This window comes from Zootoca vivipara, chromosome 13 (genome assembly GCF_965207765.1).
Source record: "Zootoca vivipara chromosome 13, rZooViv2.hap1.1, whole genome shotgun sequence".
Classification (NCBI taxonomy): Eukaryota; Metazoa; Chordata; class Lepidosauria; order Squamata; family Lacertidae; genus Zootoca; species Zootoca vivipara.
In genome coordinates this window covers 14,230,891-14,247,707 of record NC_142596.1, presented here as the reverse complement: position 1 = coordinate 14,247,707, position 16,817 = coordinate 14,230,891, and the positions used below count along the sequence as shown (strand labels likewise).

At 41.5% G+C, this 16,817-nt stretch overlaps 1 protein-coding gene across 1 annotated transcript; it reads right to left on the bottom strand.

Annotated features, from left to right (window-relative positions):
* Positions 1–3,296: 3,296 nt before the first annotated feature.
* BLOC1S6 (biogenesis of lysosomal organelles complex 1 subunit 6) lies at positions 3,297–10,855 on the bottom strand. The gene is made up of 5 exons (XM_035132115.3): positions 10,649–10,855; positions 8,572–8,716; positions 8,289–8,376; positions 7,030–7,116; positions 3,297–5,220 (listed from the first exon to the last, which is right to left on the bottom strand). Exons 1-5 carry the CDS (start codon positions 10,710–10,712, stop codon positions 5,101–5,103), a joined length of 504 nt encoding a protein of 167 aa, XP_034988006.1. The 5' UTR covers positions 10,713–10,855; the 3' UTR covers positions 3,297–5,100.
* Between the last annotated feature and the right edge of the window lie 5,962 nt (positions 10,856–16,817).

The following is a 16,817-nucleotide window of genomic DNA, read 5'->3' as shown; positions in this document are numbered from 1 at the left end:
AAGCCCAAGAGGCTCAGCGGTTTAGACCACCCTGTGCAAAGCTAAAATTTGGAGCCCCCTCCACCTCTCATGCTCTGTTCTGCAGCATTCTTTTGGCGCCCCCTGCAGTCTGGCACCCAGTGCGCTGCCCTAAAACTGTCTCTAGTGGCATTGACGCAGCAGAGAGAATCACTCTCAAACGCAGGATTCATGATCTTCCCCACTTCTGTAGGTGCCTTGCACTGCAGAAGCTTGTTGTCATTATTTGCATGCTCAGGGCTTGTTGATCTTTTAAGCGCAGGAGTACGAGCGCTAAATTAATCTGTAAACTCAACATGTTTGTCTGGCAAACCTGCTCAAGGCTCACATCGTGTTAGGCAGTGATAAGCTATCAGTCTTGCTACAGCAGCATCTCCCTGAAGCAGTACCTTATTTGATCCCTGGGTGTCTGTGCACCAAGAAAATTCTCACGCCTGCCGCTCCAGCCATTTGCAAGTGGAGGGGGGGGTTCCTTCTGAAACTTTGGCAGGCTGCTGCCAATCAGTGTGGACAGTACTGAGATAGGTCTAAACCACTGAGCCTCTTGGGCTTGCCGATCAGAAACTTGGCGGTTCGAATCCCCGCGACGGAGTGAGCTTTCGTTGTTCTGTCCCAGCTTCTGCCAACCTAGAAGTAGTGTTTGGATTTGATATCCCGCTTTATCACTACCCTAAGGAGTCTCAAAGAGGTTAATCTCCTTTCCCTTCCTCCCCCACAACAAAATCTCTGTGAGGTGAGAGAGGCTGAGAGACTTCAGAGAAGTGTGACTAGCCCAAGGTCACCCAGCAGCTGCATGTGGAGGAGCGGGGAATCAAACCCGGTTCATCAGATTACGAGTCCACCACTCTTAACCACTACACCACACTGGCAGTTCGAAAGCATGCCAGTGCAAGTAGATCAGGGGTTCCCAAACTAAGGCCCAGGGGCCGGATGTGGCCCAATCGCCTTCTATATCCGGCCCGCAGACGGTCCGGGAATCAGCATGTTTTTACATGAGCAGAATGTGTCCTTTTATTTAAAATGCATCTCTGGGTTATTTGTGGGGCATAGGAATTCATTCATATTTTTTTTTCAAAATATAGTCCGGCCCCCCACAAGGTGTGAGGGACAGTGGACCGGCTCCCCTGCTGAAAAAGTTTGCTGACCCCTGAAGTAGATAAATAGGTACCGCTGTGGCGGGAAGGTAAACGGTGTTTCCATGTGCTCTGGTTTCCGTCATCGTGTTCCGTTGCACCACAAGCGGTTTAGTCATGCTGGCCTCATGACTCAGAAAGCTGTCTGTGGACAAACGCCGGCCTGAAAGCGAGATGAGCTCCGCAACCCCATAGTTGCCTTTGACTGGACTTAACCGTCCAGATGGACAAATGGTCTGACCTGGAAAAGGCAGCTCCCTACATGTCAAAAAGCAGGATACAAACGCAGAACAGACCCATCTCAGTCCTAAGTGCTACTACCCTAATCCAAATGCAGGGAGCCCTTACACACTGGGGTTGCCCAAGACACTTCAGTGCATGAGCACACAATGAAGTTTTAAAAAATCTGAGAAGAATGGCAATTAAAGCTGATGGAATATGTGCACCTTGCGGACTAAACATATAGAACAAGAACAATATACGTTTAGCTGAGCTGTGAATTGTGTTATATTATTTGTGGCTTGTACGAGTCCACTGTTTTATTTGATTTGTTGTGTTGTGTTTTATGATGGGTGTAAAGCCGAATAAACATCTTTGTTGTTGTTGTTATACGTTTAGAGAAGGGTGGAAAATGTTTATTGAATATATGTGGGGAAACAGTGTACACTTGAAAACTGCTGGCAGCGTTAAGATAAATTCAAGAGTGTAAATAAATTTTGATGGATGTATTAATAGCATACTGAATGGTTTAGTTCATGTAAAATATGCAGGGATTTATGTTATGCAAAATGAACCATGGAAAGAGAAGGGAAGTCACTGATATTTTAAGGATGTAAAAATGAATTTTCTACAGAAAATTGAATAAAAATTACACACACACACACACACACACACACACACACACACACACACAGAGTGCACTTTTTTTCTGGGATACGCAGGAGTACGCATACCCCTAAACATTTTGTGAATCTAAGTTTGGCCTCATTGAGGGGCAAGTATTTCAATATGAGTAGGAGAATGAGAGTACCCCTAAACATTTTTAAAGAAAAAAAATGGCTCTGCTTACTGAGTGTGCACAGAAAAACTACCCGGGGGGGGGGGGAGGAATTTGAGAAGGAAGTGCTGAAAAGGTTTACAGCAAATCCAAGAAAACTTGTAGTTGAGATTTTTTAAAAAATAAGGTGAAAAAGGCGTGTTCTTTGTGATTTTGCAAAATATACTTGCTAATGGCAAATAATAATAATAAATAAATCCGAGTTTCATTATGACATTTTAAAGCTCCGAACTTGAGTATCCATCACTGTGAACCAAATTTATGGGCCCAGAAACCGCATGAGAATTTATAAACACATATACCAATAGTAAGGTTTTTATCTGATCACTTGTAGATACCATCTTTCAGAACGGTCCAGAATTGTGCTTTTCTAATTCTTGGCTACAGTGACTCTTAAGTGACTAATTCCTTGTGAAGCATCATTTCCAGGCTCCCACAAAAAATAGATAATAAAGCCATTTGAAAGTTGGCATAATAATAGAACCTATCTATATTTGTGTCCATTTCATTTTAAAAATTCCCCAAACTTATTTTGATAGGGCATGTCCACCACATAGAATAGGGATTATTTCTAAAAGCTTAGACTGTAACTAACAATACATTTTCTCTATGCAATATAAGCCTTGAAATGGCCAACTTTTATTATTAAAACAAACTTTTAATTTCTAATAAAAAATATGACCTGGCAAGTTTCGGGGTTTTAAAAAAGGGAATTTTAATTGTTGGAAGTCACGCTGGTTTTACAAAGAACAAGCCCTAAACAAATGGGCTAGTAGCTGCCCGTTTGGCAGTTTTGTAGGCAAGTAATCCCTAGATTTAAGGGAAAAGGGAATTGCAATGTAATGCATGTGATTACTCTAGCTAGCACAAGTTCCTGCAAGTTTCCTTTCAGAATGTTTGAAAATGCATCATTTCACAAGTCTGATGAAAGTTCTCTTGTTCGCTCTTACAGAAAAGGATGGAACACACTCTTCCCCCTAAAGGGAGAGGGAAGTGAAATAATAGGCATTAACAATTATATATATATATATATATATATATATATATATATATTAAAGTTAAAGACAAAGACATTTGATAAAATGAAGTTGGTTGAATTGTTTCTCTTTATTTTTTCATATTGTGTCTCTTTTTTCATTTTATTGGAATTAAGCTATATATATATATCTGCAATCTAATTTCATTTACATTTGATTACAAATAAGGTGTTTTAACAGGAGATACTCTGTCCCAAAACAAAAACAATAAAACCCTCCTGGACTTTAGATTTATATCTATATATCTATACAGTATATATCCTTTAGAAATAAGTGGAAAGCACAGCATCTATCAAGGATTTCCCCCCACTGAGAAGTACGCAATTAAATTAAATTTATTTTTAAAAGGCAAGCAGAACCTTTTAAAGTATGCTTTTTATTATCTGCAACCAAGTCAGGTAACCCATTTTGGCCCCCAAGATTGTTTGAAATCCAATTGGCCTTAGTTACAGCAGTCATTTTTTTTGCTTTTTCCATAATTTGAGTAGTTGAGGACATAGAAACATGGACATAAAAAAACAAACATGTTACATTGAAGTGAAGCAATAAGGACTCAACACATGGAGTTTTCCACTAGCTTTCTAGCTGTTCAGATGTCATTCTATTCTTTTGCCACATATAGAAGATGTCATTGCAATGCATATTGAACTACAATTCTAAAACCACTTGCTACGGAGCACCACTATGAAAGCTGGAACCAACGGTTATAATCTACAATAACTTTCAAGGGGCTCCCTAGATATGTCTCTAATCCTTTCTAACCCTCTGGCCCTCTCCCTCGCCCATAACCCCATCCCTAACCCTCCAACCAACACCCTAACCCAGGCATCCCCCATCTGCGGCCCTCCAGATGTTTGGACCTACAACTCCCATGATCCTTAGCTAACAGGACCAGCGGTCAGGGATGATGGGGATTGTAGTCCAAAACATCTGGAGGGCCGAAGGTTGGGGAGCCTGCCCTAACCCTCCAACCCTCTAAACATGGGAGTTTAAATATGGAAGGGATGGGGAACTTTTGGCGCTCGAGATGCTGCTAGACTAGAACTCACATCATCCCTGACTGTTGTTTGTGCTGTGCTGATTAGGGCTTCTGGGAATTCTAGTATTACCACATCCGGAGGGCCCTGTATCATCCACATTTTGCGATTTCAGCAGGAACCTGCAGCGTATGCAGAGCCAACAGTTTTGCCACGTAAACTTCACTACTGCCACCACTGAAATCAGTGTTATGCAAGAGCACTCCACTTATTTGCCCTTGGTTTTTACAGACATACTTTAATTCTGACATGATCGGAAGACAACATAATTGAATCTAAAAGCCTGACTTCGCCAGCAGTGCCTTATGTTCTCAGAGTTGAAATAAAACGGACAAGGTTGTCTTACGGGCTTCTCATTCCTAGTCGGTTTATGGCTGCCACGCTTATTTTGTACACGGCAACAGGAAAGGGAGAATCAACGAGCCAAGAATTGTAAACCAGACTTAAAGATTAAGCCTATAGTTAATGAGGTAGAGGTCAGCTATCAACAAAACATTCATACATGGGACAAGGATGCACCAACCTAGACCATCTAAGATGTTGTTAAATAATACATTGTTCTATTTGTGGGAAGTAAGAAAAAGGCTGACACAGCAACGTTAAGTTGTATACCGTTAATCAAAAAGGCATACTGAGCTGCTGGTAAGCTCCCTGTTCCTGCTTTCCTGATTAGGAAATAGCAACCTGGAAACGCTAATACTGAACTAATAGACTTCTTGGCAAGTAAGAACATCAGGTTCAAGAGGTACGACATGGGCCTCCCCACCAAGTCCAGAGAATAGTGTAATTAATTCGACAAGCCAAGACACGTTCGGCTTTCATGTTCTTTTAGCTGGCTTGGCGGTTAACTGTTTCTCTCTTTCCAGCTCTTTTTCCCGTTGCTGCTCTCGTTCCAGTTCTTCTTTCTGCCGCTTTTGCTGGAGTTTGAGAGCTCTTCTCTGAAATGAAAGGCCAGAAAGGAATGTGACTTTCCTGAAGCTGTAGAATTAGATTTGACAGCACAGCAGCAACGATATCCCATTGTTATTTCTCCTGAGGTTTTTCAGAGAACTCCAGCCCCCCCCCCCAAAAAAACACACCAAGTGGGATTTGCAACATAATGTCACAGTGGATCCTCCTAACAGAAGTGTTCCTGTTCAGGATTTTAGCCAGCCATTCCCTCTAAGCATAGTATCCCGTTCTCTTCCCCTCTCACACATTTTTGCCACTTGCTTTTCCAACTGACACTCAATACTGGATTCCATGGCTATTCAGTGTGCCCAGACAACATCAGGCTTTTTTTAGGTGTGTGTGGAATGCTCCCTAAGTTGATACTTAGTCCTTCCGCAACCTCACAGGTCCCTCCCAAAGAGGCTGATGACAATACAGTCGTACCTTGGAAGTCAAACAGAATCCGTTCTGCAAGTCTGTTCGACTTCCAAAACGTTCAGAAACCAAAGCACGGCTTCTGATTGGCTGCAGGAAGTTCCTGCAGCCAATCGGAAGCCGCACTGGACATTTGGCTTCCGAAAATTGTTTGCAAACCGGAACACTCACTTCTGGGTTTTGATCGTTCGGGAGCAGATTTGTTCAGGAGCCAAGGTGTTCGTTCGAGATCCAAGGTACGACTGTACCTTCTTTTTATTTTCCAGTAGCCTTGCTTTTATTCTTTTTCTACCAGCCCTCACCACCTGAGTTTGCTATTACAGGGAGTGCTGTTGGTCTATCTAAGGAAAAACTATGTGCAACACACACAAACAATTCAAATAATTCTATAAAAAACCCGTTAATAGATTCTGTATTTATATTTACATACACTCCTACCAGTACAGCAACTGAAACAACACTTATGAGTAGCCAATATATAAGGTAAAGGGACCCCTGACCATTAGGTCCAGTCGTGACCGACTCTGAGGCTGCACGCTCATTTCGCGTTATTGGCCGAGGGAGCCAACGTACAGCTTCCAGGTCATGTGGCCAGCGTGACAAAGCCGCTTCTGGTGAACCAGAGCAGCACATGGAAACGCCGTTTACCTTCCCGCTGTAGCGGTACCTATTTATCTACTTGCACTTTGATGTGCTTTCGAACTGCTAGGTTGGCAGGAGCTGGGACCGAGCAACAGGAGCTCACCCCGTTGCGGGGATTCGAACCACCGACCTTCTGATCGGCAAGCCCTAGGCTCTGTGGTTTAACCCACAGCGCCACCCGCGTCCCTCAGCCAATATATAGACTGAATATTTAGCTTATGTATGAATAAAAGATGAATTCATCATTAGGTAGCATCTATAGATAATTTTAATACAGCCCATGTATGCTTACTTGTAGGGAAGTTCTGTTTTGTTAAGTGGTGCTTGCTTGCTGGTAAGCAAGCCTAGGACTGTCACCTTCATTCATTAGAGACCTAAATCTGACATGTACAACTGGATATCATGTATATATTAATAAAGAAGTAAGTCTCACTAAGTATAGATGATTGCAGCCCAAACATACTAACAAGATTGCAATATCATAATATTACGGTAACTATTCTCTGGTAGCCTGATGAATTCTCCTCATGGTAGCACTAATGGTACTAGGGATTCTGCTGTACACAAGCCTTTAATCAGAAAGAGAACTACTTCAAAAACTGGAAAATTAAGAAAATGCTAGTTCCCAATGGAAATATAAAGCAAAAGCAGAGTATGAAACTTGATCTGCAAGACCTCAAAGAACAAAGAAATAAGCAGTACTCTTTAACCTTTGTTAGTCAAAGTGAAACAAAACTCACTTTCAACTTTGATGTTTTCTCATGCAGCAGCAACATCTCCTTCCTAATGTTTACCAACTTGTTGTGATAGTACTTTGCTTCTGAAAACTTAAAAGCGACAACAAAAAAGAAAGAATTCAGCAGAACATAGAACTTCAAAATCAGCAACTCACGTAACTGCCTGAAGTTACTGAAATAAATGAAAAGTTGTAATACAATGCGTACGTACTTGGGAGTTAAGTTCCACCTTCTCAGTGAGAGTTTCTTCCACGTAAACTTGCATAATGATTGGGATGTATGATGCTAGAATGTGCTAAAAATCCATCTATTTTAAAAGGTCGTACCACATCAAGAGCTGACCTGCACTCTCATTTATGTATGTTTGCTCAAAGGTAAGTCTCACAGTGTGTGATGGGGAGTACAGTGGTACCATGGTTCTCAAACACCTTGGTTCCCAACCGCTGAAAACCCGGAAGTGTTCAGGTTCTCAAACGTTTTTCGGAAGCCAAATGTCTGATGCGGCTGTCGGCTACTGTTTCCGGGGCGCCTGCACCAATCAGAAGCGGCGTATTGGTTTGCCAACATTTCGGAAGTCAAATGGAACGGGCTAAGTTTGGCACTTTTGTTTTTGCTATTTATTTTGTGTTTTTGTTTTGGAGGCTTTTTCTGTTCATTTGTTTTTGTGACTGTCGGGAATCCAGTTCAGCTACTGAAAGATTGTGTGACTGCAGAAATGGATAAAAGGCCCCCATCCAAACAATGACTATCACCAGTGCAGGTAAGAAAAAATAATAATTTTAATTTTTATAATCTACAGTACTGTCTTATTTATTTTATAGTACAGTACATTGGTTATTGCTTTTATTTTATGGATCAATGGTCTCATTAGATAGTAAAATTCATGTTAAATTGCTGTTTCAGGGGTTGTTTTTAAAAGTCTGGAACAGATTAATGTGTTTTGCATTACACACCTTGGTTTTGGAACGGACTTCCGGAACAGATTAAGTTTGAGAACCAAGTTACCACTGTACTCCCATGTTACATGTGCAAAGGACTGCAATCTTAGGAGAGACAATTGTGAATACAAATATGCAAGGTATGAAACTTCAGAATGAGATGCTAAATTTCCCTGGTTGTGGTTAGTTATCCTGTGTTTAGGTTTCCCCACTTAGCATAGATTTTTCTCAAAATACAAGATTCCATTTGTAGTGTTTTTGTACAAACACATGACCTTTAAAACTGAGGAAAAAGCAAACAGTTATCTGACAGAACACACTTACCAGCACATTGATATCAAGAACAGAATTGCATTCTTTAAACTTTGAGATTTCTTGCTGCAGAGTTTCTAGTAGTACTTCTTGGTTCTGTCTGAAAGAAGAATGCTATAGTTTACACATATTTCACAATAAACCAACGTATTCAATTACAGAATTTAGTGAAGAGCAAATGCTGCCTGCCAGAAAAGTCAAACATTCTTTTATTCTCATTCTTTTCTTACAATCTACAGTATTTAGCATTTGAAAGAAAGAAAAAGAAACACATGCATTTTGATTGTTTACATACGTTAGCTCTTTTAAGGATAGTTTTGATCGTTGTAGATCTGGTAAATAATGTGAAATCAGCCCTTCTGTCAGCTGCTCCACAGCTTTCTGGTCTATAACAGTGAAGTCTTCTATTAATCCTTCATCGGGAGAATTATCGTTAGAATCTGTAAGAGATGTCATACATTTTTATCAAATGTGTATACATGTGCACACAAATACTAATTATGTAAATACAAAATTAAAAACCCCAATGAATAAGCATACAAAATACAACTAAATAACAAGCACTTAAAAACCCTAAAGACTAAAGAGTATCTGAAGAAGTGTGCATGCACACGAAAGCTCATACCAAAATATAAACTTAGTTGGTCTTTAAGGTGCTACTGAAGGAATTTTTTTTATTTTACTAAAGAGTACTGCAAGATCCCTGCTAAAATTATTTTATACTGCGGGTCACCCAGAGAACATTACTGGGTAATCTGAACAACATGCATAAATAAAGGCCACCTTATTCACCCACCCATCTCTTCAATTTTTGGTAGTTTTCTAGTGAAATCGCACTGTACTCTTTTTTGCTGCTTGCTAGAGCAGTGTTTCTCAACCTTTTTTGGGCCACGGCACACTTGTTCCGTGAAAAAAATCACGAGGCACACCACCATTAAAAAAGTTTAAAAAATTAACTCTGTGCCGCCCTATATTATAATTATGACTGTAAGAAACACTTGCCAAATATTGCTTTCCGGCGGGTTAGTGTTGTGTGCTCGTTTGCACTGAGCTTCGGGAAAGAGGAGGAGAAATATTGCTTTCCGGCGGGTCAGCGCTGCTTATTGGCGGCTGCCAGGCACGTGACAATGCAAATCGCCCTTCTCGTCGCCGCACGTCGCGGCACACCAGCCAGCGTCTCGCAGCACACTAGTGTGCCACAGAACAGCGGTTGAGAAACGCTGTGCTAGAGTACGGTTGTGAGTTTTATTTTATTGTTTCACCTTTTATAAACTGCTTTTGAGTCTTAAAAACAACAACAACAACTCATTCAAGAGGCATATGCACTTTTAGAAAACAAACAAAGGTAAGCAGAACCTTTCAAAGTATGCTTTTTATTATCTGCAACCAAGTTGGGTAACCCATTTTGGCCCTCAAGCGTCTCCACCCCCATCGTTTAGCCCAGACACTGAAGTCCAGCTCCGAGGGATTTCTGGAGGTTCCCTCCCTGCGAGAAGTGAGGTTACAGGGAACCAGACAGAGGCCCTTCTCGGTAGTGGCACCTGCCCTGTGGAACGCCCTCCCATCAGAGTATAAACAATAAAATTATTATTATTATTATTATTATTATTATTATTATTAAATCCAATTGGCCTTAGTTACAGCAGTCATTTTTTTGCTCTTTCCCTAATTTGACTAGTTGAGTACATGGAAACATTGAAGTGAAGCAATAAGGACTCAACACATGGAGTTTTCCACTAACTTTCTAGCAGTTCGGATGTTATCTTATTCTTTAGCCATATCTAGAAGATGTCGTTGCAATGCAACAAAGAAACAAACGAAAACACATCCTTTGGAACAAAACCAAAAAATCCTGTGGCATCTTCCAAGAACTGAGGGGCTGCATCCCAACTACCGTAACAGTTACACTGAAACACGGACCTGTCGAGATTAATGGGACCAGAGTTGGCCAATAATAAAATACAATTATGATGATGATGATATTTATACCCGCTCATCTGGTTAATAAATAATAATAATAATTTAATTATTTATACCCCGCCCATCTGGCTGGATTTCCCCAGCCATGTCCCACAGTTCTCAACAGGTCTACTCCGAGCAGGGATAACGCCGGATGCAACCCCGTGATATTTTATGACGGGCTTAATAACATTTCACGGCGTCTGAAGGAAGCGAGCCGTTTTTTGCTGCGGTTCTGGAAGGCTCCTGCCGCATGATCCGCAGATCTGTGAGCGGACTAGACGTCTTCCCAAACGGACCAATTGCGAGCGGATCAAATCCGTACAGACTTTGAGGGCCCCGCGAGGGGACCCCCGGGGGTCATCTAGCCCAACCCCCCGCAACGGCAGCCCCGGCCGCCGAAGCCAACATACCCAAAGCAGGGTCGTTTCGGGCCTGCAGAGCCGCCTTCACGTCCAGCGGGTCCGCCAGACTCATCGCTTCCTCCCTCACGAAACAGACAGACAAGATATTTATTTTCGAGGGGAAGCCAAGGCAACGCCAGGCCCCGCCAAAGCCGGAAGTAGGAGTAGGCCTTCCGGTCAAAAAGGCAGCCAGCCTCGACGTAGGAAGGAAGACGGGCGCCTGAGAACCATAGAGATAATAGAAGAAAAGGCTAGAGGCGAACAGCAATGTTGTTGTTTTAAAAAAAACATCTCTATTGAAAGTTCGAAGTACATAATTTTAAAGTATTTTTAATCTTTGTTGGAAGCAGCCCACAGTGACTGGGGAGACCCCGCCAGATGGCCGGGGTACAAATATATTATTACTGTTGTTGTTGTTGTTATTAGTGAGCCAAACATGGTGAGACGTAAATGAGAGAGAGATAGAGAGAGAGATAAACTTTATTTCGGCCATAGGCCCATAATGTACTGCAACCAAGAATAAAACAGTATAAAACCGACATACATAAAAACAATCAGACAAATTAAAAACATAAAAGAATCAGAACAATCAGGCAAAATTAGTTCCTCATACAAGGAACATTGTACAACTTTTTTAAAACGTTTCAAGTAGTTTTATGGGGTTTTTAGCTATGGTTAAAACGTTAGTGCATTGCAGGCCATCATTTTCCATTACTCAGCTCAGAAGGTTACTTGAATGATGTATCTTAGTGTCAGTAGTCGTAAAGTAAGTTATGCTGTTTTTTGTAAGAGAGAACTGAAATCAAATATCTTGCTACAAGTAATGTTTTGGTCGTATCATCATCTTGCAGCAGGTATGTTAATTGGGTCTCCAGCGGTTTGTCCGTGATTTCCAGAATTAGAGGGTACAAGATTTTAGTCCGAGCGGGCGTATGCAGGGGGCAACAGAACAGTATGTGGTAGAGGGATTCTATTGTTCTGTTGTCACACGTGCATAAAACTGAGATTTGGCCTTTGGAAAACCTGTGCCCCAGGACATTGGATGGGAAAACATTAAATCTTGCTTTGGTGAAGGCGAATCTGTGGGCTGCGACAGAAAGAAAAGACAGGTACGATGGAATCTGATGCGTGGGCTGTATGCCTTGATTCAGCAGGGAACATGTTCCACCTCCCGTTATAATATTTTGATGGAAATCATAGTTATCTAGTTTTTGAATTATAGTTCTTTTGGCTGAGGGAAGATCTAATTTCAATAGGTCCGATGGGAACAATCCGTAGGACATAATTTTGGAGTGGATTTTTTTTGCCCAGGGACTAACAAAGTCGTCTCTCCAAAGACATTGAATGAGATGGTGATTGGGCAATCTATGCCACAAGGACAGCCAATAGCAGAAAATATGCTTCCATAAGGAGTTTTCTAACGAGGGAATTTTAAGTTCAAGGCGAATAGCTGCATTGCTCACGCACTGGGGCAATTTCAAAAGGCGTCTCAGAAATTGGTTCTGAATTGTTTCTAGGGGCGCCAGATTTACTGATGCTCCCCATAACGGGGCAGCATAAGCCATTGTCGCCACCACTTTAGCTTTAAATACCTTTAAGGCAGATGGTACATGTAGAGCCCCTTCTGAAAAGAAGAAACGCAGTAATGCGTTCGAAAGGGCTTTGGCCTTGTTTTGGAGGTAAGCAATATGCGCTTTCCAGCCCATGTTGTGTTGAAAGTGCACTCCCAGGTATTGAAATTTTTGAACTTGTTCGATAGGTTTCCCATCCAACATCCATTTGTACAACTTCCGACTTCTGGAAAAAATAAGCACTTTCGATTTAGATTGATTTATGGTAAGGAGGTTAGATTTACAGTACAAAGCAAAAATCTTAAGTGCCCTCCTTAAACCGATTCTGGAGAACGAGAGTATCACAGCATCGTCAGCATACAGCAATAAGGGGCAGCGGTAATCCGCAAGGCGAGGAGCGTGGATAGCTAATTGTGACTCGGCTAGAGGTGTTCTCATGTGACGTAAATGAGAGAAAGAGAAAGAATAAAGAGAAACAGCACCATAGTATTCTACAAGTAGAATAAAGGCAACAAAACAAAACCAGGCAACCAGAATATATAGCTTGGGGTGTGTGTGTGTGGAAATATCCCCACCTCGCAATTAAAGCAGAAGCTGCCAATTAAAAAGAAAACTATTCATGGTAACTAGGGTTGCCAGACTCAATAGAGGACAGGACTTCTGTGCCTTTAATTGCCTTGCTCTCGTTTGAATCTGGAAACCTTAAAGAGAAACCAGCAGACCCTTTGCTTGGAATCTGTTTAAGGTTTCCAGACTCAAAAGAGAGCAGGGCAATTAAAGGCAATTAAAGAAGTCCTGTCCTCTATTGAGTCTGGCAACCCTAATGGTAACTCTAAAGGGGACCATGAGCAGTTGACTTTTGCTCCAAGTTTAATCTTCATTGATTTTTCAAAATACATCACGGTTATCCTTCTCCAACCAGAATACAGTGGTACCTCTGATTAAGAACTTAATCTGTTCTGGAGGTCCATTCTTAACCTGAAACTTATTAACCTGAGGTACCACTTTAGCTAATGGGGGCCTCCTGCTGCCGCCACGCCACCAGAGCACGATTTCTGTTCTCATCCTGAAGCAAGGGTCTTTTTTTTTTTAAAAAAAATAATTTTTATTAATTTTACAGATTACAAAAACGGTACTTACATGAACATGAGACTCGACAGCAAGAGTTAAAGCAGCAATTCCAGATGGTGATTGCTAAATATGACTTTTCAGAGGATGAAGGTACTGAAATTGAAGGGGAAGATAGTGACAATGACAGCGACAGCGATTTGGAAGACTTTGACAATGATGGAGACTGTGATTTGGAGTGTAAAGATAATAATGATGACTGTGATAATACAACACAAAATGAAGCTCACCGCGAAGGAAAAGATTTTTTTACACAAAAGGACAAGCGGAATACCCCTCTTTTGAGGAGGGAGCGACAGGAACCAGCGGAATTTCAGATTACCCACAAGGAGAACAAGAACAACCTAAGAGGGGGAGAAACTCAGGGGGGCCTTATGGATGCACTGGAGGGCAAAACATTGGAAAAAGGGGGTGGGATGAAGGGAGAATGGGTGTGTGATCAATAGGATGGATTATTAGGATTAAAACTGGACTGCTGACCACGGAACTTGCTGGATTGGAGGGAGGTAGCCGGAAATTGGGGAAGAAAGGTTATATTGGGAATTGCTAGAGTGTAAATGAGACTTGATTATGGAAAAAGTTTAAGCTAAGGAAGTTTATTGAGGGGGGAAATTAGGCAAGGGAAGAAAAATTGGATTTGGAATTATAGGGATTAAGAGATTTGGTGAAAATGATAATAGTTAAGTTTAAAAGTTTTATGAGGAATAAAAGTAATTATTTTATAGACAAGGAAACTGTTAAAGAGGATAATAAAGGGATGAAAACCGGGGAAGGGGGGAGGTAGGGGAAGCCCACAAAACATGGTTTATTAATGTTGATTTGAAAAAGACTATTTTTGTTTTTATTTTATTTTCTTCATATTTTCTTTTTTGTCGTTTTTCCCCCTATTCTTCCATCTGTATTCTTTTTCTTTTTCTTTTTTTAGTATAGATTTTTTCTTTTTGGTATGAGAATGGATGGTTGGGTGGTTGTCTTCCTGCTTTCTGCCCTGACTCCCTAGAGCTTTCTGGTGGCAGGAGGGGGCTTTGGGGTGGGGGAGGGGGAGGGGGACATAAACCCAACCATAAAATGGACCACCTTCAACTGTTCGCCTGCATGGGATTCTCCTGTGGCAGGGGAGGGCCCATGGAAGGGGGGGTGGAAAGAAGGCTGAAGCAAGGGTCTTAACCTGACACACTATTTCTGGGTTAGCGGAGTTTGTAACCTGAAGCGTTTGTAACCTGAAGCGTTTGTAACCCGAGGTACCACTGTATACACCAAAGAAATACTAGTGTGTTGGAAATGAAGTAAAGATAAAGGTAAAGGGACCCCTGACCATTAGGTCCAGTCATGACCGACTCTGGGATTGTGCGCTCATCTCACATTATTGGCCGAGGGAGCCGGCGTATAGCTTCCAGGTCATGTGGCCAGCATGACAAAGCCGCTTCTGGCAAACCAGAGCAGCGCACGGAAACGCCGTTTACCTTCCCGCTGTAGCAGATCCTATTTATCTACTTGCATTTTAATAAAGTATTGAGACTTCCCACCACCCCAACATGGGTCCTCTCCATCTCTGTATTAACTGCATATTGAATAATATCTAGTTTATACTTATCAGTTATTTCCATAAGTTATGTCACATGCTGTCACAGATGCTCTCTTACACATGCTGAGCAGTTGACTTTTGATCACATTTCCTCAAAACTGCCATCCAGTTTTTTCAGAGCAATCCTAAATGATGTCAGGGAGACAGCAACATGGCAGCTCTATTGCTTTGTGCCAGCCAAGGCAGTAGCTACGGAGAATGCTGCTTTGCAATTTTTCACTATGCCAATTTCAGGGTCCCTTGGGGGATTTGTGGAGCTATTTATGAAGATGATCCAAAACTTTTGGGTGACAAACCTTGAAAGCCTTTGGCTTATCCTGAATTTTAATGGATTTATCAGTTATAAGGGGTTGCCGGCCATCAATAGATTTTTAAACCATAACCCGAAAGAGCAGCTTGATATGCACAAACCAGCAAGTCAAGTTATTCAAAGTATAAACATTTTCCCCTGCTAATGACTGTGCATTAGTTGACTCCAATAGGCACAGTTTCAATGATTGGTTCAAAAGCTGGTAATCCCATATTTCTTCAGGAAGAGTTAGTAGCCTGTCAGGATTCAACCTCAATCTGTTAGCTGCCATCCATCCTCCAACCGCTTCCTGACACTCACACATAAGGCTTTATGAACCAGAACTTTTTGAATTGTGCTCAAAAATGTATAGGCTGTCAGAGCAGTTGGGCCAAAACAGGTGTGCTATAAGGTGATGCTCTGACCCTAGCTATTAATCTGGCTCCTAGATTTTACACTAGCTTCAGGTGCAGCTTTTCTCCGCCTACCTAAATCTGTTGATAATCTTCTGCACAACTTTAAAAGATACAGGAGCCCCCTTTCCCCTTTAGCATAAGGATGGGCTGAAAAAGGGAAGAGAAGCTACAACCTTGTTTGAATATAAGAACATTTTTTCTCAATACCTTGCCTACTGTTTTGAGTTTTACAGGAAAGGCAAGATAGAAACAGGTATCACCCGTTGATTTTCTGCCTAACATGTAGCTCTTGAAGGTGCAGAATGTCTGCCCATAAGAAGGTGGTAACACTTTGCTAAGCCCAGGAAACCACAGCATTTAGCAAAGCAACGAATCCAGAGGCAAGCCAGAATGACTGCTGTTAATCATGCTGTGAGCAATTAAAAAGGTATCTACGGCAAGGATTTTGTACTGTTATGTCAGCGTTTTTCATTGCAGAGTATTGCTTTGTTCAATCTTCTCAAAAGCATTGTAAAATTTGCACTTCTGCTAATGACCAAATGACCACTGCAAGCAGTTAGCTATTCTAGTTTTTGTGGTTAAAAGATAAAGCTGTTGGTTATGTACAATGTGACTTTTTTGTGCTCTACAAAGAACAGCACATTTTCCATTTGCGTAGGGTAGTGCCCTTGCTTCTCATGAGAAATTATTAACAGTTTTGTTAAACATTTGGTGAGAAGTGGCATAGAGCACAACCGAGGTTTCTTGGTGATGGTCTAGCATGTTGTACTGTCAGTGCAGAATGCCAATCGACACATCTTGTAAGAAATATAATTAATATAAGGCAAGATTTACTTCCAAACCCCATTGATTTCAGTGAGAGTAAAGTATATAAATGCACATTTCCAAAAACAAACAAACCCCAGAGTCCTTCTGGTTGGGGATAATTCAGTGGGAAATTCCCAGTCGTCAAAAAAGACTACAGTATTTATGTATGCTACTACTGTGGCCCATGTCTTGTTAGCCCCTAAATGGAAAACGAGTGAGGTCTCAACCAAAGAAGAATGGCAACTGAAACTGATGGAATACACACATTTTGCAGTTTTAACATGTCCAACAGTCGATCACTGGGGTGTCACAGGTTGATCGTGGCATGAAGTACAAAAAAAAACAAAACCTCAACAACTTTGATCAAGCCCCCCTAAGAAAA

Bases quoted from the DNA above. Each gene is read 5' to 3' on its own strand.
- BLOC1S6 (XM_035132115.3), bottom strand. From the start codon at position 10,712: ATGAGTCTGGCGGACCCGCTGGACGTGAAGGCGGCTCTGCAGGCCCGA. The intron at 8,377-8,571 runs GTATGTAAACAA...TTCTTCTTTCAG, and splicing joins CTATCCTTAAAAGAGCTAAC to ACAGAACCAAGAAGTACTAC. The intron at 5,221-7,029 runs GTGAGTTTTGTT...CTTTCATTTCAG, and splicing joins AGAAAACATCAAAGTTGAAA to AGAAGAGCTCTCAAACTCCA.